Source organism: Coregonus clupeaformis, chromosome 35 (assembly GCF_020615455.1).
Source record: "Coregonus clupeaformis isolate EN_2021a chromosome 35, ASM2061545v1, whole genome shotgun sequence".
Taxonomy (NCBI): Eukaryota; Metazoa; Chordata; class Actinopteri; order Salmoniformes; family Salmonidae; genus Coregonus; species Coregonus clupeaformis.
Window position 1 is genome coordinate 9610595 of NC_059226.1, and position 27722 is coordinate 9638316.

Here is a 27722-nt window from a genome sequence, read left to right on the forward strand (position 1 = left end):
GGGTTTTCATCCATATCGGGTGAACCCTTTAGGAATTACAGTACATTTTGTACATAGTCCTCTGTAGCTCAATTGGTAGAGCATGGCGCTTGTAACGCCAGGGTAGTGGGTTCGATCCCCGGGACCACCCATACCTAAAAATGTATGCACACATGACTGTAAGTCGCTTTGGATAAAAGCTTCTGCTAAATGGCATATTATTATTATTATTATTTTAGGGGACCAAAGGTATTGGGACAAATTCACTTATATGTGTATTAAAGTAGTCAAAAGTTTAGTATTTGGTCCCATATTCCTAGCACGCAATGACTACATCAAGCTTGTGACTACGAACGTGTTGGATGCATTTGCTATTTGTTTTGGTTGTGGGTTGTGTTTCAGATTATTTTGTGCCCAATAGAAATGAATGGTAAATATTGAATTGTGTCATTTTGCAGTCACTTTTATTGTAAATAAGAATATAATATGTTTCTAAATACTTCTACATTAATGTGGATGCTACCATGATTATGGATCATCCTGAATGAATCATGAATAATGATGAGTGAAAAAGTTAGAGGCATAGACTTTTGACTACTTTAATACACATAAGTGAATTTGTCCCAATATGTTTGGTCCCCTAAAATCGGGGGACTATGTACAAAAACTGCAGTAATTTCTAAACGGTTCACCCGATATGGATGAAAATACCCTCAAATGAAAGCTGACAGTCTGAACTTTAACCTCATAGTCATTGTATCATTTCATACAGAGCCAAAACAACAAAACATTGTCACTGTCCCAATACTTTTGGAGCTCACTGTATATGACGTTGATCTTCCCTCCCATAGCACTGAAATGCCCTGCTGTCTTCCATGAACAGATCCGCAGCCTGCAGAGGTCCAGGGTAAGACCTCACAAACTCATTTCACTAACACTAGTGTTCATTGTACTTCATTGAGATAAACACACACTATCACATGCATGTGCCGTTCCATATCATCTCAATAAAAATTTTTTTTTTTTTTTTACAGACAGAGAACTTCCTGAAGCACAAAATCCGCAGTAGACCTGAACGTTCAGAGCTGGTTCGCATGCACATCCTGCAAGGTAACCACACTACCATGTACTGTATGCTTTATGATAGGCTGTAGAGAAGATAGATAATACAGAGCATACTCAACTACAGTGAGGGAAAATAGTATTTGATCCCCTGCTGATTTTGTACGTTTGCCCACTGACAAAGACATGACCAGTCTGTAATTTTAATGGTAGGTTTATTTGAACAGTGAGAGACAGAATAACAACAAAAAGGTTTGCACACATCAAAATCCCTCCTGAGATGTGTGCAAACCTGGTGGCCAACTACAAGAAACGTCTGACCTCTGTGATTGCCAACAAGGAGTTTGCCACCAAGTACTAAATCATGTTTTGCAGAGGGGTCAAATACTTATTTCCCTCATTAAAATGCAAATCAATTTATAACATTTTTGACATGCATTTTTCTGGATTTTTTTGTTGTTATTCTGTCTCTCACTGTTCAAATAAACCTACCATTAAAATTATAGACTGATCATGTCTTTGTCAGTGGGCAAACGTACAAAATCAGCAGGGGATCAAATACTTTTTTCCCTCACTGTACCAACAGAACGTCAATATACGTTTAGCTGGTCAAGTTAGCTCTCAGAAGAGAGATGATGATGGAAGAGGAGGTTCCTGTGAAATTGTATCCCTCCCTATTGGATACAATCCATAGGATGTTAAATATTCACAACTTTAGATGTTACAATCAGTTGTCTGATTGATTGTCTTTGACGTATGAGGACATACCACCTTAAACAGTCTCCATTGTGAGACACACAGTAGTAGAACAGTACTGTTGTGAGTTCTAGGTAGACTAGCAGTTACTGATGAGTTGCTGTCTGTCCCACAGAGACCCATGCGGAGGCCTCACTGCAGGCCACTCAGATGATGCTGAAGAGAGCCAGGCTGGCTGATGACCTCAATGAGAAGCTGGCCCAGCGACCCGGCCCCATGGAGCTGGTGGTCAAGAACATTCTGCCTGTGGAACCCAGCCTCGTCAAGGACGCCGTCACCGGTAGAGAACATTATTATCTCCAGGCTAAGGGCGAAGTTAATCATTCAACTCCCACTCCCTGGATATTTTGTATAGTCTAGATTTCTGAAAGTGCCTATTACGACTAACACAGCATTGAGACATTTCCAGTGACTACCATAAGAAACAACTTAGTACAAACCTCTCTCCGTTGGTCTACTTGTAATTAATAAGCTGTGCTTTTGCACGTTACGTTGCAGATCGCACAGATGGTGGGGTGGAGAATGACTTCCCCAAGACAACAACACTGGATGTGTACAACTTTGACGAGGACAGCAGCGACGCCCTGTCCCCAGAGCAGCCGGCCAGCCAGGAGTCCCAGAGTTCCTCTGCCCCCTCACCCTCCCCCAGGACCCCCAGGGAGACAGAGGCCCCTGCTGCTCCCTCCACCTCCCAACCGACCAGCTCCATCACCATGCAGGTAGGTCCCATCGCTATACCTCACCACCTATAAATACCCATCTTAAATTGTGTTATGGTATGACTAACAGCGTAAATATTTTTATTTCTACATTTTGGGCCTGAATAATAGTCTCCCAGTGCACCAAGTTGTATATCAAATTTAGCTTGCTAGAAAATATTATTTGCCTCTTCTGTTTTTTTCTGTATTAGAAGGCATCCATCTTTTGTTAGTCTTTTTCCAGTTGCTCTGCCCTTGTGGCTTAGTGTGGGAGGGGGATTTACAGGCCTCTGTTCCCCTCCTTACTGAACGGGCCATGTGGTTTCTGTCTGTCTCTTTATCTCAGCACTGCCCACCTACCTCCCAGTCCACAACAGACTTCCTCAACTTCTCTCAAGTCTCCACCAATGAGCATCAGAACAATCGCCTGGTGACCACGCCTCAGCCAATCACCATTGTTGCCCCTCTAAAGCCGGGGCCCATGTTAGTAAAGGTGAGCCACAAACTTTAAAGAAAGTGATGGAGAGTACTTGAACATTGTGGCAAAGGTATGGTAAATCATGGAAATGTGCAACGATTAAATATACATTTGTTTATAGCATTTAGCTGAGCACATTACAAGCTATAACCAAACTTTTCTTTCTCTTGGCACAGAAAGCTATTTATTTCAGCAATGAAGATATTTTGGTTCCTTTTGGATCCCAGTTAGCTGAGCAAGCTTTTCCTACAAACACTAAATATACCCTGTAAACATGAAAGTCATCAGACTCTCTCTCTCTGATCTGTTGTGGTTTTCATGCTGCTTCCTTTGGAACTGTAATCAGAGATAAGATGTCAGAGGACAAACACTGGGGCTGTGTTCGGTCACAGTGAAAGAGCCTGTCAGTGCAGGCAGAGACGAGTCGAAAGTGACGGTTCAACCAAGTCAAATGTGGTTCAAAGCACAACAAGGCCTGGAGGAGTTTTTCACAAATCCATTAATTTAAACTGCCAGCCGCTCTCAGTCTTCAATTAAGGTTAAGTGACAGGCTTACTCTTAGCCTTCAGGGCATAAAGGATGGAAGCGAAAGACGGGAGTAAAGCAATAACTTGGGCATTTGTCATAATCCTTTACCCTCAAAGCAAATTAATATTTTCTGAGCTCTGCCCCTCCAGTGTTGAAGAACAGGGAGGAATACATTTGAGGCTGTGTGTTTGCATAAACCAACTTGAATTGGTGTTATGATATTTATATGGCTTGGATCTACCTCCCAAATGCCAAGCCATTTAATGTGTATCCTGTAATTTAGTTACTGAACAATAAGGGTCACCTCACATCCCTTTCCACATTCCATTTCCCCATCCTGTCTTTCTCACTGGGCGTTATCACAACGTCCCACATATTAATTTGATACTACAGTATGAAATGGGCACAATTTCATGTACAAGCCTCACAATACTGGCAAGATGTTTAGACATTATCCATAACAGTCAGAACAGGCTTTAGATCACCAAAAATGTCCACAAACCACTCTATGAGATGAACCTTTGAGGTTTTCAGTTAAAACATTTCACTGCTCCTCCCAGATAGTATTCAGTAGGTTGTAACCGTTCCTCTTTTCCCTGTGCAGCAAAGCCAGCCAAAGACACCCAATGACAAGAGCCGCAGTAAAAAGAATAAGGACGCCAAGCCGCGGGTGAAGAAGCTCAAGTACCACCAGTACATCCCCCCGGACCAGAAACAGGAGCCCAACGAGGCCCCCATGGACTCAGCCTACGCCAGGCTACTGCATCAGCAGCAGCAGTTCCTCCAGCTGCAGATACTGAGCCAGCAGCAGCAGCACTATAATTACCAGGCCATCCTGCCTGCCCCACTTAAGTATGGCCCACTGTAAAAAGGACATTGGAATGTAATGTGTTACCACAGCTTGCATACCGTAGGCCAAGTAATGTGGCTAGCCCTCACATCCTAGTTGTAGTTTTATTGACTGATAGCTTTGTGTTGAGGGCAGTCAGTACATCATAGCTACACCTGGAAGACAAACATTGTTTCCTTTGAACAATGTCATGATTTTTTTCTTTACCAAACAATCCTAACAGAATAAGTCCACACCTGGGTAATAGTGATGTAATCTGCCACATCCGTTTCCTGCACAGCTTCTGTTTGTCTTAGATATAGTATTCCTGTCTTCATTGTCCTGGATGGAGACTGTTGAATGTGAATGATGGGACATACAGGAAACTCTTTCTCCCATCCGAACACTAAACTCTGAACCCTCCTCCTTTTGTCTGTGTTCCTACAGGTCGATGGAGGGTCAGAACAGCTGCTCCAATGTGTCTCTGAGTGGCAGCAGTCTGTCCAGTCCCATCATGGTCTCTCTACCCAGCGCTGCCCCAGCACGGTCTAACCAGACTCTTACAAACCGCAAGCCTGGTGTCCTACCTGCCAACCTGGATGAAATGAAGGTGAAGCTCAATCCTGCTCCATAAAAACATACAGTAGCTTATTTTACTCAAACATAGATATATTACAGGGCAGAGCACAGCACATCACCTAGGCAGTGACATGTTGTATGGCGATTTATTGAGAGGGCTTGTCTTCTATGATGAAGACTCATAACTGTTCATTATCCCTGGCCCGTAGGTAGCTGAGCTGAAGATGGAGCTGAAACTGCGAGGTCTTCCGGTGTCTGGCACCAAGACTGACCTGATAGAGAGATTAAAGCCTTATCAGGAGAGCCCCAGCAGCCAGGCTGCCACTGCCATGGAGCTGACAGGCCACACAGGGGCCCCACAGCCGGAGAGCATGAGCTCCACACCCCCTGTGTCCCCCGCGCCCTCAGAGGTCTCCAGCCTGGGCATGGAGGAGGCTGGGATGCCAGGAGCTCTTTCCCCAGCTCGGCCCACTCCCTCTGGGTCGTCTCCCCACCAAGGCCCCCTGGAGGACAGCCCCATGGAGACCAGAACCTCAGAGAAGGACCAGCGATTGCACGAGAAGGAGCGTCAGATCGAGGAGCTGATGTGGAAGCTGGAGCAGGAGCAGAGGCTGGTGGAGGAGCTGAAGATGCAGCTAGAGGTGGAGAAGAGGGGTCAGCCCAGCCCTCCAGCCCCCATGGCCCTGGCCCAGGTCAAAGAAGAGGGCAGGGCCGCCTCAAACTGCTCCGCCCCTGCGCATAGCCCACTCGCAGTGGTGAAACAGGAGGAGCCCGGCACAGGCCAGGTGCAGACGTCCCCCCTGCCTCAGTTCTTCATCAGCCACCAGCAGGTGCCTCAGGTCTTCAGACAGCCCCAGCCTCAGACCCCGCTGTCTGGCCAGCCTGGAACACAGATCCTGCTGCCTGTCTCCCTGCCCACCAGCACTGCCACCATCCAGCTACCGAACAACAGCATTAAGCTGCAGGTCAGAGACCCGGTCCTGCAGACCACAGTTAGCACTACAGCTCCAGGCCTCATCCAGAAAACAGAGGCCTCAGCACCCCAGCAACAACAACACACCACCCAGACCCAACGCATGGCTCAGGTCAGAATATCTGGTTTACTTTACTCCAATCCCATATTTAGAGTGGGATATTCCCCAAGCTACTGTCAGCAGCCACCATTTTACCCACCTGTATTGTAGTGTCTCTGTGTATTGGGTTATAGTACTCTCCATGGGCTGTGTGCTGCACCAAACCACAACTAAATAAATAGCTGTCTGTGGATGAATTGTTCCGCTGAATAAATTGCACATCCTGTTTTTGTGCCCTTTTTCTGGTATAACACCGTTTCCAGAGCACTTTATAAATTACATTCTATTGTGATGGGCCGGCCTAATCACATTTCTTAGGGCATTAGCCGTGTTTTGAAAGCAGAGAGTCTCTCTCTCCAACTTCTTTAATATGCTCTTCTCTGGGTAATTTATCTAGTGTGTTGCCAAGGTAATAGCAGGCCTGGCCAGGGTGATGAATTCCTCTCCTAGTCACATCAAAAGGAGGGCCGGAGCCTGTCTAAGCTCCGGTTACTGGAGCAGGTGCTGACTGACGGCCAGGCAGACAGCACAGTAGACTATGTTGTCTGCTGTAGTCTCTATAGGACCAGACCTGGGTTCAAATAGCATGTGTTTTCCTTCAAATACTTAAGCTGTGCTTGACTGGGCTTGTCTGGCATAATTAAACCAATTGGATAGTCCCAAAAGTGCACACCCCATCCATCGGTCACTCAAATGCAAGCTCAAGCAAACACTACTTAATTGAAAGATGTCAAATACTATTTGAACCCAAGTCTGCAGAGCTGCACTGGGCCGAACCGACAGCCAGCCAGAATTAGCAACAGCATCACAACACTCATTGAAGAGTGCTCTCACACCCAGAAACACACAGCTTTTAGCACTGCACTGATACCCAACAGCCCATGCCTTTTATTGTGTTCCTAAAGAATGTGTACTACCACATAATACTACATAAACACTTTTTATTCCTCCCAGAGAGAGTGTCTACCCTGTCTAACCACTAGTGTTTACTACTATAGCTGACCAGTATATCTGTCCCAGAGGGAGCGTGTACCACGGGGTTAACCACTGTTCATCATTCCTCTACAGACGACAGTCCCACTGTGCACCACCACCACCTCAGGCTCTGGGTTCCAGTTCAGAGCAGGCCCAGGTCAGACAGAGATCCCCCAGTGTTTCCTAAACACCTCCCCAGGGAGCAGGTCCCCTTCCAGGGCCTCGTCCAACCAAGCAGTCCCCAATGGTCCAACAAACAAGGTATTGTTTAAATACTGTATTACGTATACACATCTTATCTACATGTATTCATTTAGTTGTGTTGAATATGTGAACCGCATTGTTTACAGCTTATAGGGGTTAGAGCTCATTGTTTTTTCTGTCCATCAGTCCCCCTCTCCCTGCCAGCCCAACTTCTCAAACCACGTCCCAAAGAGTAAGGACCCGCCACGCTACGAAGAGGCGGTTAAACAGACACGCAGAATGCAGACTGCTGCACAGGTAATAGAGCTTGTATAACACTACTAAAACACACTGGACTGACCTGCTAGGTCTGTTAGGCATTAAGGCAGGTATTGACTGGTCTTTATTGTCTATGCAGGTTCCCACTGCAACCAGCCAGCACATGGACGACCTGTTTGACGTGTTGATCGAGAGTGGAGGTGAGAAAAATACTTGACTATAGTTGGGGTCTCCTTCTCCATTGAGACAGCTTTATCAGTCCCTTCCTGTCCATTAATCCATTATCGCCCATGTTCCTTCTTCTACAGAGATCTCCCCCTTCATCAGACAGGACCCTTCCTTTCCAGACAAGCTGCTTCCTGTGACCGCCAGTGTAACCACCCTGCCCTTCAACACGGTGCTATCCCGCCCCCCGCCCCAGATCCAGGTGGCCCGGCCCATCCCCACCCTGAACCCCCCGGCCCCACCCAGCCTGACAGCCCTGGCCACAGACAACCAGCTGGAGGCCTTCCTGGAGGGCACGCTGGCTGGGGAGACTGAGCCCCGGACACTGAGGCTGATGGAGGAGCTGCACAGCCAGCTGCTGGAGCAGTCCCCCCACTCCCCCATGGACATGGAGTCAGACACCACCGGGTTCAACAACATCAGTGCACCCCCCTCCAGCTACCACCTGGACCACACCAACCTGGACAACATGGAGTGGCTGGAACTGACCATGCCCGGGCCGACAGGGGGGCTCAACCCACTGGGCCTTCCCCCGTCTGGGGTCTTCTCCTCTGACTTCCTGGACTCCCATGACCTGCAGCTACACTGGGACTAAGGGGCATCAATGTGACCCCCTGCCCCCAAACAGGCCTGTTCAGACAGAGGGCTGTCAGGGAGAGACACACACATACTGATAAGTGAGACGGAGAGCCCAGTCCTCCTCCAGTGGAGGTGGGGGAGGAGAGTGCAGTGCTGCTGGCCTTGAGTCTCTGTGGGCAGTTCTGTGCAGGGTTACAGCAGCAGTGGTGGTGGATCTCACTGCTCTGAGCAGCTCAGAGTGCTAGAGGCATGGACCCGCCTTCCTCATTGGATATACAATATAGCCCTCTGAGGTATCGGCCCTCATAACAGCCACTCATTCTAAGGAAGGCAAAGCACCCGCTGGGCTGACCGTGGTATAGATCAGTGGTATGATTAGGTTAATCTCCCCCTGTGGTCTCTTTCAGAAGAGGACCTGGTCTGAGGAAGGGTGGTCTCTACTGAAATGGCGTTACAGTAGATAAGGAGTGGGACCAGGAAATGTGATCCCGGCTCAGGATGAGAACTTGCTAGTGGAAACAGATGTTGACCCAGGTGTTAGAGAACATTTCACGCCTGGTTCTGACTGCGCCACAGTGGCATGGTTACTGACTGACTTTCGTGATAAATTTGACAGACAGCGCAGAGAGATATTATAAGCCTATGTCTACAGTAGCAGGAGTCTGTCTGCTCTGCTGCATACATCACTAAGGCAGCTGTATTACAGTCCTGTATGTAAATGACCTATTGGAATGTGGTATTAGCTTAGCATTATGGCTTTGAAATAACTGCCTTTGCTTTACTCAGTGCCCCCATGCGATTCCCATCATAGGAGGAAATGGGACACAGATGCTAAAAGACTGCACATATTGCATTGTGCCTTATTTATAAGACCTTTCGGCAAATATATTGCTATTATCAAGGCATTGCTTTCACTTAATTCAACCAAAGAATTTCCACAGAGTAATGACTGATAGTGTTGTCACTAAAATGAAGCAGACGACTACTTAAAGTGAAGTGTTAACAGTAAGCAGCCTTATATCATGTAAGATAAAACAGTGAGAGCACGAAACCCACAACCCACCCACAATAAGAGAGCTGTCGGCCTGAGAACTCTTGAATTCATCTGAATTAGAAGTTGAGAGGCGTCACATTTCTGGCAGCTGTTGTTCTTACTCTATTCTTGTGTGGGGAGCGTAGGGCCAATGTGAGTTTGTTTACCAAACTGCAACGTGCTTTGCCTTAGTGTCCATGGGGTCACAATAGGTGGCACAGCATCCCACAGCACTGCTGTACCTAGCCAGGTCTAGGCTTATGTCCTTTATAGGATTGACAAAAGAGCCTTTGAAAATGTTCTCTCTCTCAACCCTATTGTCAAGTCTGGAGTGGATCTATCCCAATGTACAGATCAGCTGAATTTTGCTTGTTTATGTGTGGTGTGCAGTGCACATGAGTGAGAGCTGGTGTGTGTCTGTGCACTGCACATCTGTGTTGCATATCGCTTTTGCTTGTTTTGACTTTAGGAACTGCCAGAAATATAGCCAGTAAATTCCCCTCAGCATTTCCATGGCTCTCTTCAATATACCGTCTTAGTTGGCTGATATACTGAGAACAGACAAATTGACATCATTCAGTTTGACAAGCCAGTGAGTCACAGTGAATCAGCAGAGGTGGTTCAAGGCTGTCTTGTGCATTTGTGATCAGCTTAGCAATATTTGTGGCCATAATCCTGCAGGTTCAGGTGTCTTTGACACTCAAATGTTCATGTAATTTAGTAGAGCCCAAAAAAATGGAAGAAGCTTTAAAACACTATTCAGCATGATAAGTAAGTACCAACGACAGCATAAGCATTCCTTGGAAATACATTGCAGACGGTGCTAAAGAAATATGTAATCAATGGTTTTGATCAATTATAGCCTACCTGTCTGTCCCCTACCAAAGAAAATTACTTAAAAGGTCCAATACAGCCGTTTTTATCTCAATATCAAATCATTTCTGAGTAACAATTAAGTACCTTACTATGATTGTTTTCACTTAAAATGATCCCCCCAAAAATAAAACCGCTTCTTAGCAAAGAGCAATTTCTCTAGCAATAATGTTGCTAGGACTGTCTGGGAGTGGTCTGAGTAGGGAGGGGGAAACTGAAAATTAGCTGTTATTGGCAGAGCTGTTTGGAACTCTTTCTTATTGGTCTATTAACTAATTTACCGCCAGGTGATGTCACCAGGCAAACCAAAACTCCATCCCACGTAAACAGGCTGACATTTCAGGAGGTATTTTTAAACAGCTCTTAGACTAAAAGGGCATTATCATCATTTTCACAGTATTATTCCAACCTCACTGAGTGTACAAAACACCTGCTCTTTCAAGGTGAATCCAGGTGAAAACTATGATCCCTTATTGATGTCACCTGTTAAATCCACTTCAATCAGTGTAGATGAATGGGAGGAGACAGGATACATTAGGATTTTTAATCCTTGAGTCAATTGAGACATGGATTGTGTATGTGTGCCATTCAAGAAGGTGAATGGGCAATACAAAAGATTTAAGTGCCTTTGAACGAGGTATGCTAGTAGGTGCCAGGCGCACTGGTTTGAGTGTGTCAATAACTCCAACGCTGCTGGGTTTTTCACGCTCAACAGTTTCCTGTGTGTATCAAGAATTGTCCACCACCCAAAGGACATCCAGCCAACTTGACACAACTGTGAGAAGCAGGCATTGGAGTCAACATTGGTCAGCATCCCTGTGGAACGCTTCGACACCTTGTAGTCCATGCGCCGACGAATTGAGGCTGTTCTGAGGGGAAAAGGGGGTGCAACTCAATATTAGGACGCTGTTCCTAATGTTTTGTACACTCAGTGTATATACAGGAAAATCAAAATGTTTTTGAATGCACTGGGCCTTTAAGAGCCTCAATTTCACACATTGCTGTTAGAAAAACAGACAAAAGCACTTAAATTGCAAAGCAGTTTACACCGAGTGGATAAAAAATGGGTAGCTAATCAAAAAAACATTGTCTTTGTGCACAACTTTGTTTTTGTTTAAGCATCAGTGCCTCATTTTACTATTCAAAGTCTGTCACCCATTGATCACGTGTCCAAACTAAAGAAAGGGAGAATGTTCTGGAACCAGAAGTAATTTAATTTGTACTATACTAGTGTAGCCCCCCCTGCAATGGTGATACATATTTAGTATGCCATACATTTTGCACATTGTGTATATATTTTATGTCATGCATTTTATGCACATCTGAGCTCTTTTGTATTAAGACTGTTTGGTGTATACAGTATGCGTACTACTGTATACCCATTATGTATATATAGCCTTTTGTGTCAATAAAAATGGTAATGTACATTGTGTGAAAATCATTCAGTTGTGTTTAGTAAATAAAATCATGTGACATTTCATTTATCAAGGAGTTCCAAACCCTAACACAGCCACCACTAGGCTTGGATAATTCACATGCAGCTTTAGAGTTCACATACCTTGAAACACAATTTTCCTCTGATGTTTTACAATTCACACAGGGTTTTTGCAGTACAAAAAAAAAAAAAAAAAAAAACATTTTAATGCAGTTGTTCTCTAATAAATTGCATTGATGAAGACATTTTATTCTATGAACAATGCAATAAATACTAACTTAAAATGTACAGTATCCAGCCACAGTTGTCACAGTATGGATACATAATCATCACAGGAGTGATGGGAGTGACACTGACCAACAGTACAGTTGTTGGGAATTTATGATCACTTCTCACTCAGCAGAACCTGTTTCACTATGGCTTGGCTCAATTCAACATCCATTGTCCATTTCCCCCTCATCCACTGCTGTCCTATACCTGCATGATGGGACAGGGTGTCTCCTGAACCCTAAATGGGTCACCTCAGATCCATGGTAGATGCCTCATCATCACAAGGGGAGATCTCCAATCCCAGTCTGAGACCTGTTTATCAGTCTCTGTGTGCATGTGGGCCCTTACCTCAGAGCTTTGTGATGGTGATTATTGAACTTCGACACTTAGGACATCTATGCGTGACATCTTTGAAGTTATCAATGCAGAAAGGGATAAGGCAGCAACCAGCCACACAGCTGAATGAGAAGAGACCAGAAACAACAGTTTCAAACTTTGGATTCCATCAGGTGATGAGATTATCAGACATGACACTAGCCTAAAGGCACTGGCTTTTGTCCAAACTGAAATTTGCATAGTACTGCAGGAAACAAATAACTGGAATGTAGTCTCCGAAGAGCACCTGTTGGCACCTCTACTTAGGTGAGACCTAAGCAGTCCTCCTATTCTTTGTTAACCGAAATATCCTACTAACTCCAACTCTAGATGAAGCATAGAGTTGAAAACACCTCATTGTCGACATCCTGCATTCAAAGATGGCAGACTATTGTTAGTAACACAGCAGTAAGACAATGTAGGTCAACTCACCCAAGTATAGACATTGTGACACAGACTAGACAGGCCACATTGCCAACTGAAGTGACAATCTCTGTGGTGATGAACTGTCGACACTCTGGGCACTGGGTCTGAGATGAGCAGGGAGGAAGTTTCTGGATGTCCAGGATCACCTTCGGAGCTATGGAGGGAGTGTAGGTGTGACCATATGACATCACTCATCTATCGGACTAGCCTCTGATCTAAACAGGCCAGGAAAATAATTGTAGCAAAATGGGGGTACCGCTTGAAATAACCCACAAATGAACAAGTTCAAACCTCATTTGACTCTCAGTCCAAGTGACTCACCTGGTATACAGGGTGGAGCTTCAACAAAGACAACAGAGGGGTCAGGGAGAATAGACAAGCCCCCCTGACTGATGATGCACTCTGCAAAGGACACTAAAGGGAGACAATCATGATCAGAATCTGAGTATTAAGAGAGTGCTGTGTGAGGACTGTATCACGATAAAGTAGGTAGAGTAGACACACCTTTTCTTTGGTCCTTGGAATGGAGAATGTTATCTTGGCTTTCCTGCAGCTCTCTCTTCTTCTCAGACAGCTCCTGTAGTTCTTGGTCGATGCATTGAATCTCAATCTGCTCCTTGGAGCCCTCTGCTGGACACAGAGAGGTAATACAAGTCTAAGAGGGAGTCAGTGATAGAACACATCAGCCCTGCTGGGTTATAGCTAGAGGCCACATCACACAGTACATCCATGCCTGCCATGTGCATTTACTCAATAATAGCGGTTCTAGACAGTGAATTTCCTCTTTACCTGTGCTATTGTGGTTGGAGCGGTTCCTGAACTCCTGCAGGATGGTCAGCATGTTCCTGCGGTCGTTAAACTGCTGCCTCCTTAATGACAGTTGGTTCAACTCCATGGAGATCCTTTCCAGCTTCCTGTGCTCAGTAGACCCAGACATCCTGGGAGCTGAAAATAACCACCAGCATCAGATAAGACATCACAAAGGTGGAACATTTCACAATTCTTTGACTTACCACCTGCCACATACACCACCAGTCAATGCCACCAATCAAGAAGCCCAGTCTGAAGCACATGCCAGTCACCCAGAACCTTGCTGAAGCTTGAACTATATAGTGTTAGGCCAACAATTACATTTTTCCAAGCAAGTTCAGATGATTGGGTCATGAAGTTAGATAGAATTGATATGAATGTATCTATTCCTGTTATCCAACACTTGGATGACAAGCCAAAAGAAGACATAGCACTAACTTTATGTATCAATGTAAGCATCAACCATGCACATCTAAAAATATTTCATACCAAGACAAACTAATGTGAGGAGATCACGTTCTAATATGTTTGTACAAGTCAGATAGATTGTGACCAACATTACTAAAAACCAAAATTGCAAAGATAAGAAATAGATTTCACATTTTCTCTTATCCATCTTAGCTGCTGCAAATTAAATGATTACTGTAATGAGACAATATAGATTTTTACCGGGTTTCAATGGTTGCTCCCAGCTTGTGCTGTGGAAAATGTGATGCTCCTCTATGTACTCCAGGAAATAGTGTAATATTTTGTTTTAAACAAGGACTACAGGAGATATTTAAATATTGTGGTTCTACTCTCACGTTGTGAGACCAGGCTGCACAGCCAGCTTTGGTTAAATGATTTCAAGCTAAAACATATTCACTGTATTTAGGTGATATTTCAGGGGCATTTTGGTAGCACTGAAGCCTTTATTCATATTTGAAGTGGCACAATTTTACTGTACAAAATGACAAGAGAATATGTCCAAACAATAAAAAATTGAGACATGCAAAACATTCCACACAATCATATCTACAACATGTAAAAACTTTTGAGATGTCAATTGAAAAACCTTTTAGACATCAACTGAAACATGTCAGTGTATGAATATAGTTGCAGGTTGAAAAATAGAGGTCTGAAGCAACGGGGACAGTGCAGGCAACTGACAGTAGGCAGGACTCCCCACAGTAGTGAGATCTAAGTAAGAAGTGCATAGAGCAGTGTCATTCATTGTTCAACTCAATGTATTATCAATAATATTAGAAACATACAATATTTATTTTAAAAGGTTGCAAGTGTTATACTCCCATTGGGAGTGCAAGAAATACAAATGTTGAGTCCTTTCAAAATGTGCATTATCTTATTATAATGGAAAAATGCCACAGGAACATAAGACAGTGGTCCTTTCCAATAACGTTTCTCTCATTCACACAGCCATAACACGTTATTAGTTACAGTCATGATTATATGGTACCACTTTGCATACCATCAGCCTGTGAACATCTTTCAGAATGAGATCATAATTCAGAAGTCTACTGTACCTGTGTTTCACTTCTTCCTCAGTCTCTTCATGAATGTCACCTCATCTCTGTTTCTGATCCCATAACTGACAAGAAAACAACACAATAAATGTTGTTTTCAGTTAACAAAAGCAGTGCATTATGTAATATAATCACAATGGTGTTTGATTGAAACTTACTCCTTTAGTTTCATTTTGTCATCATCAAGCTTCTCTCCTTGAAATACGAGATGAAAGGTTCTCCATACGTATCTCCTGCACAAGAAAAGCAAAACTCTGTGTGTGTGTGTGTGTAACTATACTTGTGGGGACCAGAAGTCCCCAGAAGAATAGTAAACAAACAAAAATTTGACCAACTGGGGACATTTTGTTAGTACCCACAAGGTGAAATGCTATTTCTAGGGGGGTTAGGGTTAAGGTTATAATTAGTGTTAGGGTTAGGAGCTAGGGTTAGTTTTCGGGTTAGGTTTTCGGGTTAAGGTTAGGGTAAGGGTATGGGAAAATAGGATTTTGAATGGGACTGAATTGTGTGTCCCCACAAGGTTAGTTGTACAAGACTGTGTGTGTGTGTGTGTGTGTGTGTGTGTGTGTGTGTGTGTGTGTGTGTGTGTGTGTGTGTGTGTGTGTGTGTGTTACCAGCTGACATGCTTCACCCCTCCCTCCCGTTGCTGTTTAAGCTCCATAAACCTCTGGATGGCTTTCTTCAAATCCAGCACCGTAGCATTCTGCACCACCACTATGGCTGAACAACACACATTGGAATTTCACTTACACACACATTAGTATAATTCATTTGACCTGCTCAAAGAGGGGAAAAAAAAGGTATTCTACTTAGAAAGATCAGCCAGAAACTCACGCATTACTTCGCCATCCGCTTTGCATACACGGACAGTCATGGCCTGGCCATACTCCAGGGCAACCTGGGAATTCACCTCCTCCAGAGTCACCTGCAGGAAAGTGACAGAAAGTAGTGAAAAATTGGTTAGGCTGGAGGACTTTACATCATCAAATAGATACATTTCACCAGTATGGATTAGGTCACCAACCTGAATGGGAAGGTCACAAAGTAGAGGGTCCTGTACAAGGCGAGCCAGTCCTTCTTCAAAGATGTCCAGGAATTCAGAGTGTGGCAATGCTTCTTCATCCTCCTCCTCATCTTCCTCTTCAACCTCCTCTGGTTGTGCATCCTCCACTTGGCTCATCTTTCCCTCTGCCTGTCCTAACTCCTCTTCCTTTACAGACAGTCCCTTATCCAGGTGAAGGGACTGGGTCTCCTCCCCCATCATTTCCACTGTGAATAGGAGTTTGTAGCTAAAGTTGCTGACCAGTTTATGTTAGCTAACTAGCTATTTCATGCAAGATTAGCTAGCTAGCTAAACTAAGATTGTCACACGTTATACTCAAAGTGTACAGTAAAATATATATTACGTGATTACTAAAACATACATAAACTGTAGCTTAAAAATAAAAAAGGCTACTTGGTTAAGACTGAAGCTCTGCAATCCATGCTAAAATGTTTAGCTACAGGCATGTACGTCAGTTACAACATACCGGAGTCAAACTAGCCCGAGTGGAGGTTCCGACTAGGGATACTGCTATTTCTATCATAATTGCTCCATTTCTAGGGCTTTTTTGCTAATATAATACAATATGGTTTACTTTAAATATAAATTGAAATTATTTTAACAAAGAACCATAAAGAAAGAGCATATTTCTCAACATCAAATTTTGTTTCTTACGGAACCTTTTTAGATGTAACCAACGTTTCGCACGAGCGTGGATGTCAACAACGTTGTCAGGAATTTCGTCATTTAGCTAAATGATTGAAATATATGTATCAACTTAGCTACATTGTGAGAGTGATTGTGCTGACGAATTTAGTGAAGAGAATATGCTTCTGTTTTGTCCAACATGTGGGAATGTGTTGATTGTAGAGGAAGGACAGAAATGCTATCGATTCGCCTGCAACACATGTCCGTACGTGCATAACATAACTAGGAAGGTAAAACTAACTTTTACTTAATTCCTAGACTTATAGCCAAGTAACTGATATCTGTCATGTATTATCTCTTACAATGTATCATTTTAAAACGTATTGATACATCAACATGTCCATCTTTCCCATAGGTAAACAACAGGAAGTATCCCAAACTGAAAGAGGTTGATGATGTGCTTGGTGGAGCTGCAGCCTGGGAAAATGTGGATTCCACGCCAGGTAAGTTACCAAATCACCTGCACAATTTAGCTAACATTTCAATCATTCTGTGGTCACCCATGCCTAAGATGATAGAACACTGGCTGGATTGTAGCCCAAAGGCCGGCAGATGGCATAGCTGGATTGGATTTGCCCCACCTCTTCTGTCCTGTGTCCACCACCAGACCTATAGAGGACAGGTGGTCCTAATGGGCAATATTCACTCTTACTTATAGCCAAGTATGTATTTACTGTAACCCTCGTGTTTGTGTTCTTTAGAAAAATGTCCCAAGTGTGAGCACCCCCGAGCATTCTTCATGCAGATTCAGACCAGATCTGCTGATGAACCGATGACAACCTTCTACAAATGCTGCAATTATGAGTGTGGACATCGCTGGAGAGACTAAACTGGTGTTCAATTGGATCTCTACCTGAGAACACTAGTTGAGTCAGCTAGCCTGGTTTTCTAGTGTATGTGCTGTAGCCAACTCTTCTGTTGTCATGCCAGACAGCTTTGGTATAACAGTGAATAAACAGAGAGGAGTTTGCTAATCGCACAAACAGACTGGACCACATGGCTACTAGTTGACCACAACTCTGGTGCCGAGCGTGTTGGGGAAAAAGTAGCAAGAGTTGATGTAATATACACTTCTACCAAATGTGCTTTATACACAAGAGTATGTCCATGCTTTGTTTAGCATTGTGATTCGTTTTTAACTTCCCTGGGTTGTGTTTCCTATGAATACATTCTGAAGTCAATTGCACTTCCAATTTATAGCTGGAGATACATCATGTGTTTCAGGAGTTGCCAAATGGCTAGAATCCATTATTGGTCATTCTTTTATTTCTCCTATATTTGTTTCACATACTATAAAAAATAAAAAGGACTGTTTTTGAATTGAAAAAGTATGACTATCTGACAAATGACTAATACAATTTAAAAAATCACAAATACTGGTTTGTTTTGTTAAAATAACTGCACTGTATGCAACAGTAATGACCCAACTCATCATTTAGATGTACATGTACATTATACAATTCTTTATTTTTTTGAGGGGGCAACAGACCAAACTAGCTACCAACAAAAGGCATTAATTGTGTTCAAAGTCAAATGCAATCCTTAAACTCTGGTTTTACTACATGTTCTAACACAGCTTCAAGCCACTTCACACTGCAAGTAGAAGATTCAAGAGCGTACAAAGTTAGAGACCAGCCTGTGAAACGTATCCATAAGAATGCATGTACATGCAGACATACTCCACTTGTCGTCGGTGTTTACTGTATATAATCATGCTGGTTATTGTCAGTATTGAGAGGGGACGAGAGATCCTACAGATGAGACTCAAATGAAGCAGACATACATTGGTGTACTTGGACTGGATCTAACACGTTAATATGAAGCAGATGATAACATCACTTGAATCTGCATTCGAGATTACACTATTTCAGCCAAGACTTGGTGACGAACTTGCTTTTGTACACCTGTATCGATGGCATATCAGACTAACATGCATCAGAGCAAGAGTGATCAAACCTAGACAAGGAACACTAAAGAGAAAGAGCAGATTGTGGCTTTGAGACCTTAACTTTGCTTGAACAGATTATGTAGCAGGTTTATGCACAGAAATGCTAAATATGAATGTACGTTTTTGAGATGAGGTTGAATGTGAAGGACATTGTTTATCATTAAAGAAGTTATGTAACCCATCAAAAAAAGTAGTAAAACACTGATGCGGGAAAATAAACTGGATGCACTCTACTTTAATTATTCCCTCTGAACATCAGCCGACAGCCATGACCAGGGAAAGGATAATCTGTTTAGGATTGGGCAGGACGTGGGCAAGCAGCACAGCTTGACACAGACTGGACATATGGCCTGAGAGAGGACGAGTGCACAAGATTACGGTGGTAATATGCAGAGCGCTTCATCATTCTAATGAGCCCCTCCAGCAGAGCAGATTGGACTCCGCCAGCCAGGTCGGCTTCGCTGTATACAAGGAAACCTGTTTATCACTGTGGACTGATAGATCAACTAGGAAATCTCAGCCTCTGACATGTACGTGGTCATGCTCAGTGACTGCATGAATATTGAAGCTCAATGTAGCCCTACATCAGAGTGACAGATGTGATTGTGGAAAGTACAGGATTATGAGTAAAGATCAGGTTCACGCCGACACTTCATTTGACACAAAGCCAAATGTAAAGTATCCTTAATATGACATATAGTCCAAGTTGACAAAAGTCTTACAAAAACTAGCTAGTCTCATTTCCAGTTGTGTCTTAATGATAAGCAAGGCTATAAAGTAGTTAACTGAATGAAAGCCCAAACCGCTTAAATAAATAAAAACTGTACAGTAAAGTCATGGCAATTATGGTTTTATGAATGTATGACATTTCACATGGTAACGTGCGTATTCGCAATACCATTATGCAAGCAAACATTTGCTTCATTATCAAAATTGAATACATTAATATGGACATGAATGGCATTATTGTGTAACAGCTCTAGCAAAAATCCCTGGACATCGAGTGACTATCTAAAGCACAGAGAGGATTAAAAAAACAGATACTTCTCTCACTTAACCACTCCCAGGTGAGCAAAACAAACGAAATAAATTAACAAACTCAGTCTTACCGACTCAAGTTTGTCAGGACAAATCTGATACATGGTTATTTACTTGTAACATTTAAAAAGGGATATACATTATTTAGGTTGTAGGACAAACAGGGTGATTAGAACATAAACATAAAGTAGGTCTCAGACATGGACGTAACCTTAATTGTCTTCAATATTAACATATTAAAATAGATTAAATAATTATAAAAACAAAAAATACTGACCCTGCAATTGCTGAGGATTTTGATTAAAGTAAAGTGACACATTTTTACAGCTTGCCCAAAGTGTGAGCTTCCTCTCTACCCCTCCATTTCTCTCCTAAAAATGTCAAATTCCAAGCCTTCCCGTAACCAAATACATTTTTCTAAAGTATGCAAGATGTTCCATATCTGCAACTCATCTTCTCAACTGTTCTAGGTTTCTGTTTTTAGATTAGGTTCAGTCCTGTGTGACGTGTCTATCTAGCACTTATCTAAATGCCTGTACATAGCTAGGTAAGCGAGTCTGAAAATATATATATAGCAGAGGAGGCTGGTGGGAGGAGCTATAGGAGGACAGGCTCATTGTAATGGCTGGAATCAATGGAATAGTACCAAACAAATCGAACACATGGACAACGTGTTGGACTCTGTTCCATGGATTCCATTCCAGCCATTACAATGAGCCTGTCCTCTTACCGCTCCTCCCACCAGCCTACTCTGATATAGAGTAAATACATTAGAAAGTGAAGGTACAGTTAGGAGGGCTAAATGAAGCGCGACACAGTGAGCAAATGTTGGAGAAAGAACATAGGCTGCAACTACCACCATGAGGGGCTGTGAGTTAATGTGTGCATAATATATATATATATATATATATACACATACATACACACACACGGGTCTGTCTGTTGGTGGTTAGCAGATACGCTTGTATGTGTAGATGTAGCCCTTGCAGTAGGGGCAGGTGTGTATCACATCCTTGAGATCATCGATCAGACAGGGAATCAAGCAGCAGCCCAGATCACACCTGTGGTAGAGGAGAGAGAGAAAGAATGATGAAACATAAACCACCAGAGAAAGCAGAACAAAATCAATAGTGGTATTATAGCTAACAACCCGCTGCTCTACTTCATTTCATTCTGTGGTGTTTGGCCTGAAATCAAATATTTCCTGCCATAATATATTACGCTGTGTTTATACCATGGCATTGTTGAATACTCATTTCTGATTGGCTTGAAGGGCATTCTAGAGCATGCATTATTTCCCTATGGTGCACGGTAGAATTCAATGGCTACTTCTTTTTAACATGTTCTATGTTTGAGCTGCTTTTGAAAGCAAAAAGTTTAATTGAAAACATTATTGGCATTGTTGCATTCGATTTTCATAATAGCAAGCAGGACTGATGGTTTGGTTAGCTAAACTAGCAAGTCTGTGTGGTTACCAAGGCAACTACTGTAGCTACAGTGTCTTCAGAAAGTATTCACACCCCTCGACTTTTTAATTTTTAGTCATTTAGCAGACACTCTTATCCAGAGCGACTTACAGTTAGTGAGTGCATACATTTTCATACTGGCCCCCCGTGGGAAACGAACCCACAACCTTGGCGTTGCAAGCGCCATGCTCTACCAACTGAGCCGGAATTTAAAATGGATTCAATTGGAGATTTTTGTGTCACTGACCTACACACACACACACACACACACACACACACACAATACCCCATAATGTCAAAGTGGAATTATGTTTTTTGAAATGTTTAGTAATTAAGAAAAAATTAAAAGCTGAGTCAATAAATATTCAACCCCTTTGTCTTGGCTAGACTAAATAATTTAAAGAGTAAAATATTTCTTAACAAGTCACATAAAAAGTTGCATGGACTCACTGTGTGCAATAATAGTGTTTAACGTGATTTTTGAATGACTACCTCATCTTTATACCCCACACATACAGATAATTGTAAGGTCCCTCAGTCAAGCCGTGAATTTCAAACACAGGTTCAACCAAAGACCAGGGAGGTTTTCCAATGCCTCTCAAAGAAGGGCACCTATTTGTATATGGGTAAAAAAAATAAAAACTGCCATTGAATATCCCTTTGAGCATGGTGAATTTATTAATTACACTTTGGATAGTGTATCAATACACCCAGTCACTACAAAGATACAGGCGTCCTTCCTAACTCAGTTGCCGGAGAGGAAGGAAACCGCTCAGCGATTTCACCATGAAGCCAATGGTGACATTAAAACAGTTACAGAGTTGAATGGCTGTGATAGGAGAAAACTGAGGATGGATCAACAACATTGTACTTACTTCACAATACTAACCTAATTGACAGAGTGAAAAGGAGGAAGCCTGTACAGAATATAAAGGCAAGGCTAAAGTAATTCTGCAAAAAATGTGGCAAAACAATTAACTTTCTTTCTTGAATACAAAATGTTATGTTTGGGGCAAATCCAATACAACACATTACTGAGTACCACTCTCCATATTTTCAAGCAAGTGGTGGCTGCATCATGTTATGGGTATTCTTGTAATCGTTAAGGTCTGGGGGAGCTAAGCACTGGCAAAATCCTAGAGGAAAACCTGGTTCAGTCTGCTTTCCACCAGACAGTAGGAGATGAATTCACCTTTCAGCAGGACAATAACCTAAAACAAAAGGCAAATCTACACTGGAGTTGCTAACCAAGAAAACAGTGAATGTTTTTGAGTGGTTGAGTTACAGTTTTGACTTAAATGTACTTGAAGATCAATGGCAAGACCTGAAAATGGTTGTCTCGCAATGATCAACAACCAATTTGACAGACCTTGAAGAATTTTGAATATTTCTGTATTTTATTTTCAATAAATCTGCTAACATTTCTAAAAACATGTTTTCACTTTGTTATTATGGGGCATTATGTGTAGATGTGAAAAAAATAACACATTTAATCAATTTTGAATTCAGGCTGTAACAACAACATGTTGAATAAGTCAAGGGGTAAGAATATCTTCTGAAGGCACTGTATCTAGTAAACTTGCTAGCTACTTCAGTGGATGTTGAACAAATTTCTACCTGCCAATGAACACATTTCTAGCGGCAAACATGTTAAATTATAGCCATGGTATAAAAGAGATAATCAACTCGGGGCTCTGTGTTCTCTGGAAAATAATGGAACTCCTGGAAGGTTAGTTCCACTCCGCTAGATCGTCATGGAACACACCTTCCACACCTTCCACATCGTTCATTATTTTCCATAGAACGCATAGCCACTCGTTGATTATCCCTTACATAACCTCTATCCAATGTAGTCCACCGATTCCTCCTCTTACCCAACAAAGAAGCAGAAGAGACAGAAGACCGCGTTCATGAGGCCCACGCTGTGGTTGATGCGAGTGACGATGGGCAGCTGGCAGTGGTGACACACAGTCTGTACGGGTGCTGACTGGAACATCTCCCCCTGTAGCACGGTCACTGTGGTAGCTGTCCCCGGGGGTGCCAGCACCGTGTGAGCCGTCTGACCTGCCACAGGCCCAAATTGAATGGGCCCAGGGCCAAACTGCCCCGTGCCAAACTGCCCTGGCATGGCATGGGCAAAGTGACCCGGCGGAGGGTAGAAGCCACCTGTAGGGTAAAAAAACGCAAGGAGGTATGTACTGTTTATGTTCTATATGCAGGTGCTATGCCAAACGACATGGGTATGCATTTAGATTTGCCCATCTTATTTCATTCTCCTCTGTAGACCAGTGTCTGCCTACCATGTGGCATGGGCATATCTCCTGGGACATGTGGTGGCAGGAAGCCTGGCTGTAGCGTGGCCTCATAGGGTGGAGGGCCATAGTCTGGAGGCAGGGGGTGCCCCTGAGGAGGACCCGTCGTTACAGCGTCTGCCGAGCCTGGGAGAGAAAACACAGACAAACAAGAAGGATTTATTAGTGAGCTTTCACACCAATTATTGATTGAAGCAACATTATTTATGTTGGGCTTAAATCAAGTATTATTATTATTATTATTATTGAGGACATGCATCATCATCTGTTAGAGGCCAGAATAGCCACACTAGTGCTTTTTCATAGCTCTACAATTCTCAAGGATTTGTTACGCAGTGTGTAACAAATACACTTTGTTGATCGCATTCATTTGGCTGGTCAAAAAAGTATTTTGTTGTAAGGAAACCTGGGGTGGGGGTGGAGGGCGAGCCAAGACAAAGAAAGATTTGTTTACAGACAGGGCCTACTTTCAAAGTTTCCCTGGTGATGTTTCTCTTTGCCTTTCTCTAACCAGCCACACAAGAGCTGATATGGGAAGCATTTAGAGGCAATTATGCAAATTCACACCAGTTACCCTACAGCTAGTCAGCTACAGTGCAAATACTAAAGCAGCAGACCAGTCAAACACACCAGATGGTATTTTGAAGTTCACAGGCATGCCTGTGAATGGTTCCTACCCTGGACTTCTGTCCATTCTTAAAATAGTATCTTAAAATGTGTCTGTTTTTGTAGTCTTGTCCCAAACTAACGTTTTTTCCCCACAGCATACACATTAAGAGACAGAGAATAACTGTACCCGGAACGACTGGCTGTCCATTCTTCTCCTCGATAAGAGGGGCACTGGGACCTCCGGGGTAGGGAGGAGGGGGGTCGCTGGACATGCTGGCTGGACCTTTGGATGGGGGGCCTGGGGTAGGAGCTCCACTCACCACGGGCCTTGGACTCACTCAGCCACTCTGTGGGAAGAACACACACAGGCCTATCAGTTCACTGACAGTCAGTTCAATACCCACACACTGCAACATGATACAGCAGCTGCCTCGCACTTCAGCTGCTGATGCATTCAAGTAAATTAATTTATCCTAAAAAAAAACTCAGTATTGACTTGTCTTGGTAGACCCTAGATCTTTTCAATGAAGTGAATTTGTATGATAAATATGACGGATGCAGACAGCATTCAACAGCATAGCTGGATAACGCTGAGTTTGGGCTAAGGCTACTGCCTCTGAGGCTACAATAATATTACATTTACAGGGATTTAAGACAAAAACAATGGCATTTGCTTTCAAACCACCCTTCACCTAAATGTGTGTTAGATGATAAACATTTCTAATGTTTATTATCCTAACACACAACAGTAAACATTAGGGAGTTTAGCAATGAGTTGGCGGTCTGACATTAAACAGAAATTACCTCTAAAAGCCACCAATATTTACAGAAAAACAGAACCTATGGCAGCAGGGTGAAGAGTAGGGACATTAGTCATGATTACCTGCTGATGACAGTGGGGAGGTTCCACCTACAGAGAGCTCTTCTGTCAGGTCCAGCGGTCTACAAGAAAAAGGGAACAGAAAAGATGACAAGCGTATCTTGCATGTGGTCCTACTTGGAAATTGCTACTTTCTCAGCGAACAAAAAAACACTAACAGTGTGACAGTGTGTAGCCATTAACAAGTGCTAGGTTAATTATAGACAGCCTGCTTCACTCAAACATTGACGCATTAGGAGTAAAAACAAACAAAATATAATTATTGTAGAATTTGACTGTGTCCATAAAATGTATATAGTATGTATGGGCTGGAAGTAGAGGCCAAACGTTGTTGTTCACTAGTTTACTCCAATTGGGGAAGGGGTGGTGGGGTTGGAAAGTAATGAAGGGAAATATAATTTTTAAAAGGATATGTGTGTGTGTGTATGTATGTATGTATGTATGTATGTATGTATGTATGTATGTATGTATGTATGTATATATATATATATATATATATATATATATTTGCGAGAGAAAAAACATATGGGGGATTGGAAGTGATGCAGACAATTACATTGATGGAAGTTACAATCTATCTGAAATATTAAAGCTGATCTACCCCCTACATTAAAAAAAAAAAAAAAAAATTTAATAATAATAATAATTATACATTGACGCATTAACATTTAGCCTCCAACATCATAATTATAAGATATAAACACAAACATGCACATTAATCACAGTCGATTGCATCATGGCATTTCTATGGCTTCAATTCATTCACCTGACAACACAAGCGCTTACCCAAGCTAATCTCAGTAGCTTATAAATAAAACAAGCACATTGCCACAAAAATGGAGCAGCAAAGCTGTCTGGTGTAACCAACTTAGTCTATGTCAATGAGAAATTAAACTATAGTCTGCCTTACTACAATTAACTTCAGCATAAAGGAGATTGACTGGCCAAATGACACAAGAGGAGCTGACATTATTGGCACAGTTAAAAGGCCTGTAAAACGAGATGTCATGTCAGCAATGCAGCGTAATTAACTTGGCTACAGATTAGCCAAACACTTTCCCTAACGGACTCTACAACAACATAAACCTCACCTGACTACTACACGTGCCTCTGGAACGGAGTCTGAAAACAAACAAACCTAGGGAGCAGGACTGCTATGCCACCAGCTGTCCAGACCTGCCATCCATACTTCGGCCTACTAGGCTTCACTTTCCCAGGTCAGCTGACCAGGCCTGTGTGAGATCACCGTGCATGTCAGGGCGTCTCTAATTTGAACATAAGATGATTAGGAGGCTGGCCCACATGCTCCAAAACCAACAGGCCAGATAGGCTTATCTTTATTGCACTGTCATATGACTGGGTAATCTAAGGCAGAGGAGAGCTATCCAACTAGTTATTGAGTGTGATGTGAAGACTGATTAAACTGGGGAAATGACAGGAATGTCCAGGGTATGATAGAAATAAGAATGTACAAATGCATGGCATCTGAATGTAGGCCACAATTCTATAAGAGCTAGGCTAAGTTAATACCCATATTTTGCCCAAGGCAACCTAGATGAGGCCATGAGTTTGAACTTACTTTACAGTTTAATCAAACAGAACAAGCATTATGCCTCGTACATTTGAACAGCATCAGACATTCAGAATCAGACTACAGAACACTTAGGCTTGAGGGACATCCAGAGAAGCTTCAGTCATGCACTTAATGTCTGTATGAGTTTGATTTGATCACAAACAGTTGAAACAAGCCTACATTTGTTATAACATTACTCTGATGTCCAATTAGTGAGCAACAAAGTAATTGAGGATCAATGATGGTGATGTTACAAAAATAGTGCCATTGCCAATTTATGTTGAAGTAGGATATTAATGAGCCGTCATTATTTTCAATAACTTAACTTAAAATAAAAAAGACAAGCTACACTATTTTGTTAATGTGGAACTGAATCAGGGGGGATGACTTATACAACACCAGCATAGTTATCTCTAGTTAGAGGCAACTTTCTAGAAAGCTTCATCCATCCTTTTGCTGAATCCTCTCGCTACCGATCTGCTATATTTACATAGATGATCCGCTCAACCCACCTGACAAACATTGTCTTTACGTAATGTAGCTAGCTATCTAGGCATCCACACAGCTTCTATCAAACATAAATGGCTAGCTTAGTTAGCTAGCTCGTCGTTACTGCATTTAGGACTTGTTGACGTGAGAGAAGCCTCGATTTGACAGGATGTTTACATCAGCTAGCTATCGTTATACAACTGTCTGCCTAGCTAGTCAGTAGTTGCTAGCTAGTTCAACTAGCTAGTTAGCTATCTAGCTAGATATGTTATTTCCATCAGTAAACATGGAACACATTTCAAAAGAACAGTCAAGTAACATGTAGCTAGCTATCTCACATTGAGTAACATCAGTTTAAAACTAAAGGGAGAATAGCTAACTACGCCAACGTTACGTTAGCTAGCTGATAATGTCTCTCAAGTATTATTTCCTACTATCTCTACACGGGATTTACCTGATGCGTTGTTGTCTCTTCCACACAATTGGAATGAGGTAATAATGATGATAGCTATACCACAAGCTTGGCCGTAGGGAAGTCAATTGATGGCAGCCAAATTAGATAGCAAACGTTAGCTACTCTGTTTATCATGAATCTACTCAACATCCGCCTCTTGTGGTGCTTTCAAGACAACTGGGAACTCGGGAAGAAACGAAGTCAAATCATGACGTCAGTGATCTTCAGGTCGGAT

General features: G+C 42.6%; 5 protein-coding genes across 9 annotated transcripts in view; 2 read left to right on the top strand and 3 right to left on the bottom strand.

The window, feature by feature from the left end:
* Window positions 1-10241, top strand: part of LOC121550811 (myocardin-related transcription factor B-like) — a 72321-nt gene extending 62080 nt beyond the window's left edge. For both annotated transcript variants that reach the window (XM_041863174.2, XM_041863176.2), the window contains 12 exons: window positions 831-886; window positions 1014-1089; window positions 1913-2077; window positions 2296-2516; window positions 2842-2988; window positions 4106-4353; window positions 4778-4940; window positions 5119-5994; window positions 7051-7218; window positions 7348-7458; window positions 7559-7619; window positions 7728-10241. In XM_041863174.2, the coding sequence (XP_041719108.1) occupies window positions 831-886; window positions 1014-1089; window positions 1913-2077; window positions 2296-2516; window positions 2842-2988; window positions 4106-4353; window positions 4778-4940; window positions 5119-5994; window positions 7051-7218; window positions 7348-7458; window positions 7559-7619; window positions 7728-8239 (2804 nt within the window). In that variant the 3' untranslated portion in view covers window positions 8240-10241. The remainder of the gene's footprint in view (window positions 1-830; window positions 887-1013; window positions 1090-1912; window positions 2078-2295; window positions 2517-2841; window positions 2989-4105; window positions 4354-4777; window positions 4941-5118; window positions 5995-7050; window positions 7219-7347; window positions 7459-7558; window positions 7620-7727) is intronic.
* A 1084-nt stretch (window positions 10242-11325) lies between these two features.
* Window positions 11326-14577, bottom strand: LOC121550813. The gene is made up of 6 exons (XM_041863181.2): window positions 14500-14577; window positions 13425-13580; window positions 13140-13265; window positions 12957-13049; window positions 12642-12789; window positions 11326-12292 (listed from the first exon to the last, which is right to left on the bottom strand). Exons 2-6 carry the CDS (start codon window positions 13570-13572, stop codon window positions 12184-12186), a joined length of 624 nt encoding a protein of 207 aa, XP_041719115.1. The 5' UTR covers window positions 13573-13580; window positions 14500-14577; the 3' UTR covers window positions 11326-12183.
* LOC121550814 (U11/U12 small nuclear ribonucleoprotein 25 kDa protein-like) lies at window positions 14306-16488 on the bottom strand. Its single transcript, XM_041863182.2, has 6 exons — window positions 15993-16488; window positions 15803-15893; window positions 15583-15688; window positions 15127-15201; window positions 14969-15033; window positions 14306-14624 (listed from the first exon to the last, which is right to left on the bottom strand). Exons 1-5 carry the CDS (start codon window positions 16230-16232, stop codon window positions 14976-14978), a joined length of 570 nt encoding a protein of 189 aa, XP_041719116.1. The 5' UTR covers window positions 16233-16488; the 3' UTR covers window positions 14306-14624; window positions 14969-14975.
* A 198-nt stretch (window positions 16489-16686) lies between these two features.
* On the top strand, window positions 16687-18899 carry LOC121550816 (DNA-directed RNA polymerase III subunit RPC10). Its single transcript, XM_041863185.2, has 3 exons — window positions 16687-16948; window positions 17074-17161; window positions 17420-18899. The coding sequence occupies exons 1-3, from the start codon at window positions 16838-16840 to the stop codon at window positions 17545-17547; spliced, it is 327 nt and encodes a 108-aa protein (XP_041719119.1). The 5' UTR covers window positions 16687-16837; the 3' UTR covers window positions 17548-18899.
* A 601-nt stretch (window positions 18900-19500) lies between these two features.
* LOC121550812 (cell death-inducing p53-target protein 1-like) lies at window positions 19501-27659 on the bottom strand. Of its 4 annotated transcripts, none has more exons than XM_041863180.1 (7): window positions 27488-27659; window positions 26110-26203; window positions 24975-25033; window positions 24279-24438; window positions 23471-23608; window positions 23045-23336; window positions 19501-20765 (listed from the first exon to the last, which is right to left on the bottom strand). In XM_041863180.1, exons 4-7 carry the CDS (start codon window positions 24361-24363, stop codon window positions 20654-20656), a joined length of 627 nt encoding a protein of 208 aa, XP_041719114.1. In that variant the 5' UTR covers window positions 24364-24438; window positions 24975-25033; window positions 26110-26203; window positions 27488-27659; the 3' UTR covers window positions 19501-20653. The 4 variants fall into 4 exon arrangements, with proteins under 4 accessions (XP_041719114.1, XP_045066721.1, XP_041719112.1 ...); XM_045210786.1 differs by having other exon boundaries at window positions 26110-26236; XM_041863178.1 differs by having other exon boundaries at window positions 26063-26236.
* Between the last annotated feature and the right edge of the window lie 63 nt (window positions 27660-27722).

What these genes read in the sequence shown, in the direction of transcription:
- LOC121550813 (XM_041863181.2), bottom strand. Translation starts at nt 13,572, where the DNA reads ATGTCTGGGTCTACTGAGCACAGGAAGCTGGAAAGGATCTCCATGGAG. An exon ending in CTCCAACCACAATAGCACAG is followed by an intron (nt 13,266 to 13,424) that starts GTAAAGAGGAAA and finishes CTCTGTGTCCAG; the next exon opens with CAGAGGGCTCCAAGGAGCAG. An exon ending in TTCCAAGGACCAAAGAAAAG is followed by an intron (nt 13,050 to 13,139) that starts GTGTGTCTACTC and finishes GTCTCCCTTTAG; the next exon opens with TGTCCTTTGCAGAGTGCATC.
- LOC121550814 (XM_041863182.2), bottom strand. Translation starts at nt 16,232, where the DNA reads ATGATGGGGGAGGAGACCCAGTCCCTTCACCTGGATAAGGGACTGTCT. An exon ending in TTTGTGACCTTCCCATTCAG is followed by an intron (nt 15,894 to 15,992) that starts GTTGGTGACCTA and finishes ACTTTCCTGCAG; the next exon opens with GTGACTCTGGAGGAGGTGAA. An exon ending in GGGGTGAAGCATGTCAGCTG is followed by an intron (nt 15,202 to 15,582) that starts GTAACACACACA and finishes TTTCTTGTGCAG; the next exon opens with GAGATACGTATGGAGAACCT.
- LOC121550816 (XM_041863185.2), top strand. Translation starts at nt 16,838, where the DNA reads ATGCTTCTGTTTTGTCCAACATGTGGGAATGTGTTGATTGTAGAGGAA. An exon ending in TGCATAACATAACTAGGAAG is followed by an intron (nt 16,949 to 17,073) that starts GTAAAACTAACT and finishes TCTTTCCCATAG; the next exon opens with GTAAACAACAGGAAGTATCC. An exon ending in AAATGTGGATTCCACGCCAG is followed by an intron (nt 17,162 to 17,419) that starts GTAAGTTACCAA and finishes TGTGTTCTTTAG; the next exon opens with AAAAATGTCCCAAGTGTGAG.
- LOC121550812 (XM_041863177.1), bottom strand. Translation starts at nt 24,363, where the DNA reads ATGTCCAGCGACCCCCCTCCTCCCTACCCCGGAGGTCCCAGTGCCCCT. An exon ending in TGGACAGCCAGTCGTTCCGG is followed by an intron (nt 23,609 to 24,278) that starts GTACAGTTATTC and finishes TTTCTCTCCCAG; the next exon opens with GCTCGGCAGACGCTGTAACG. An exon ending in CTCTTCTGCTTCTTTGTTGG is followed by an intron (nt 20,766 to 23,044) that starts GTAAGAGGAGGA and finishes CCTCTACCACAG; the next exon opens with GTGTGATCTGGGCTGCTGCT.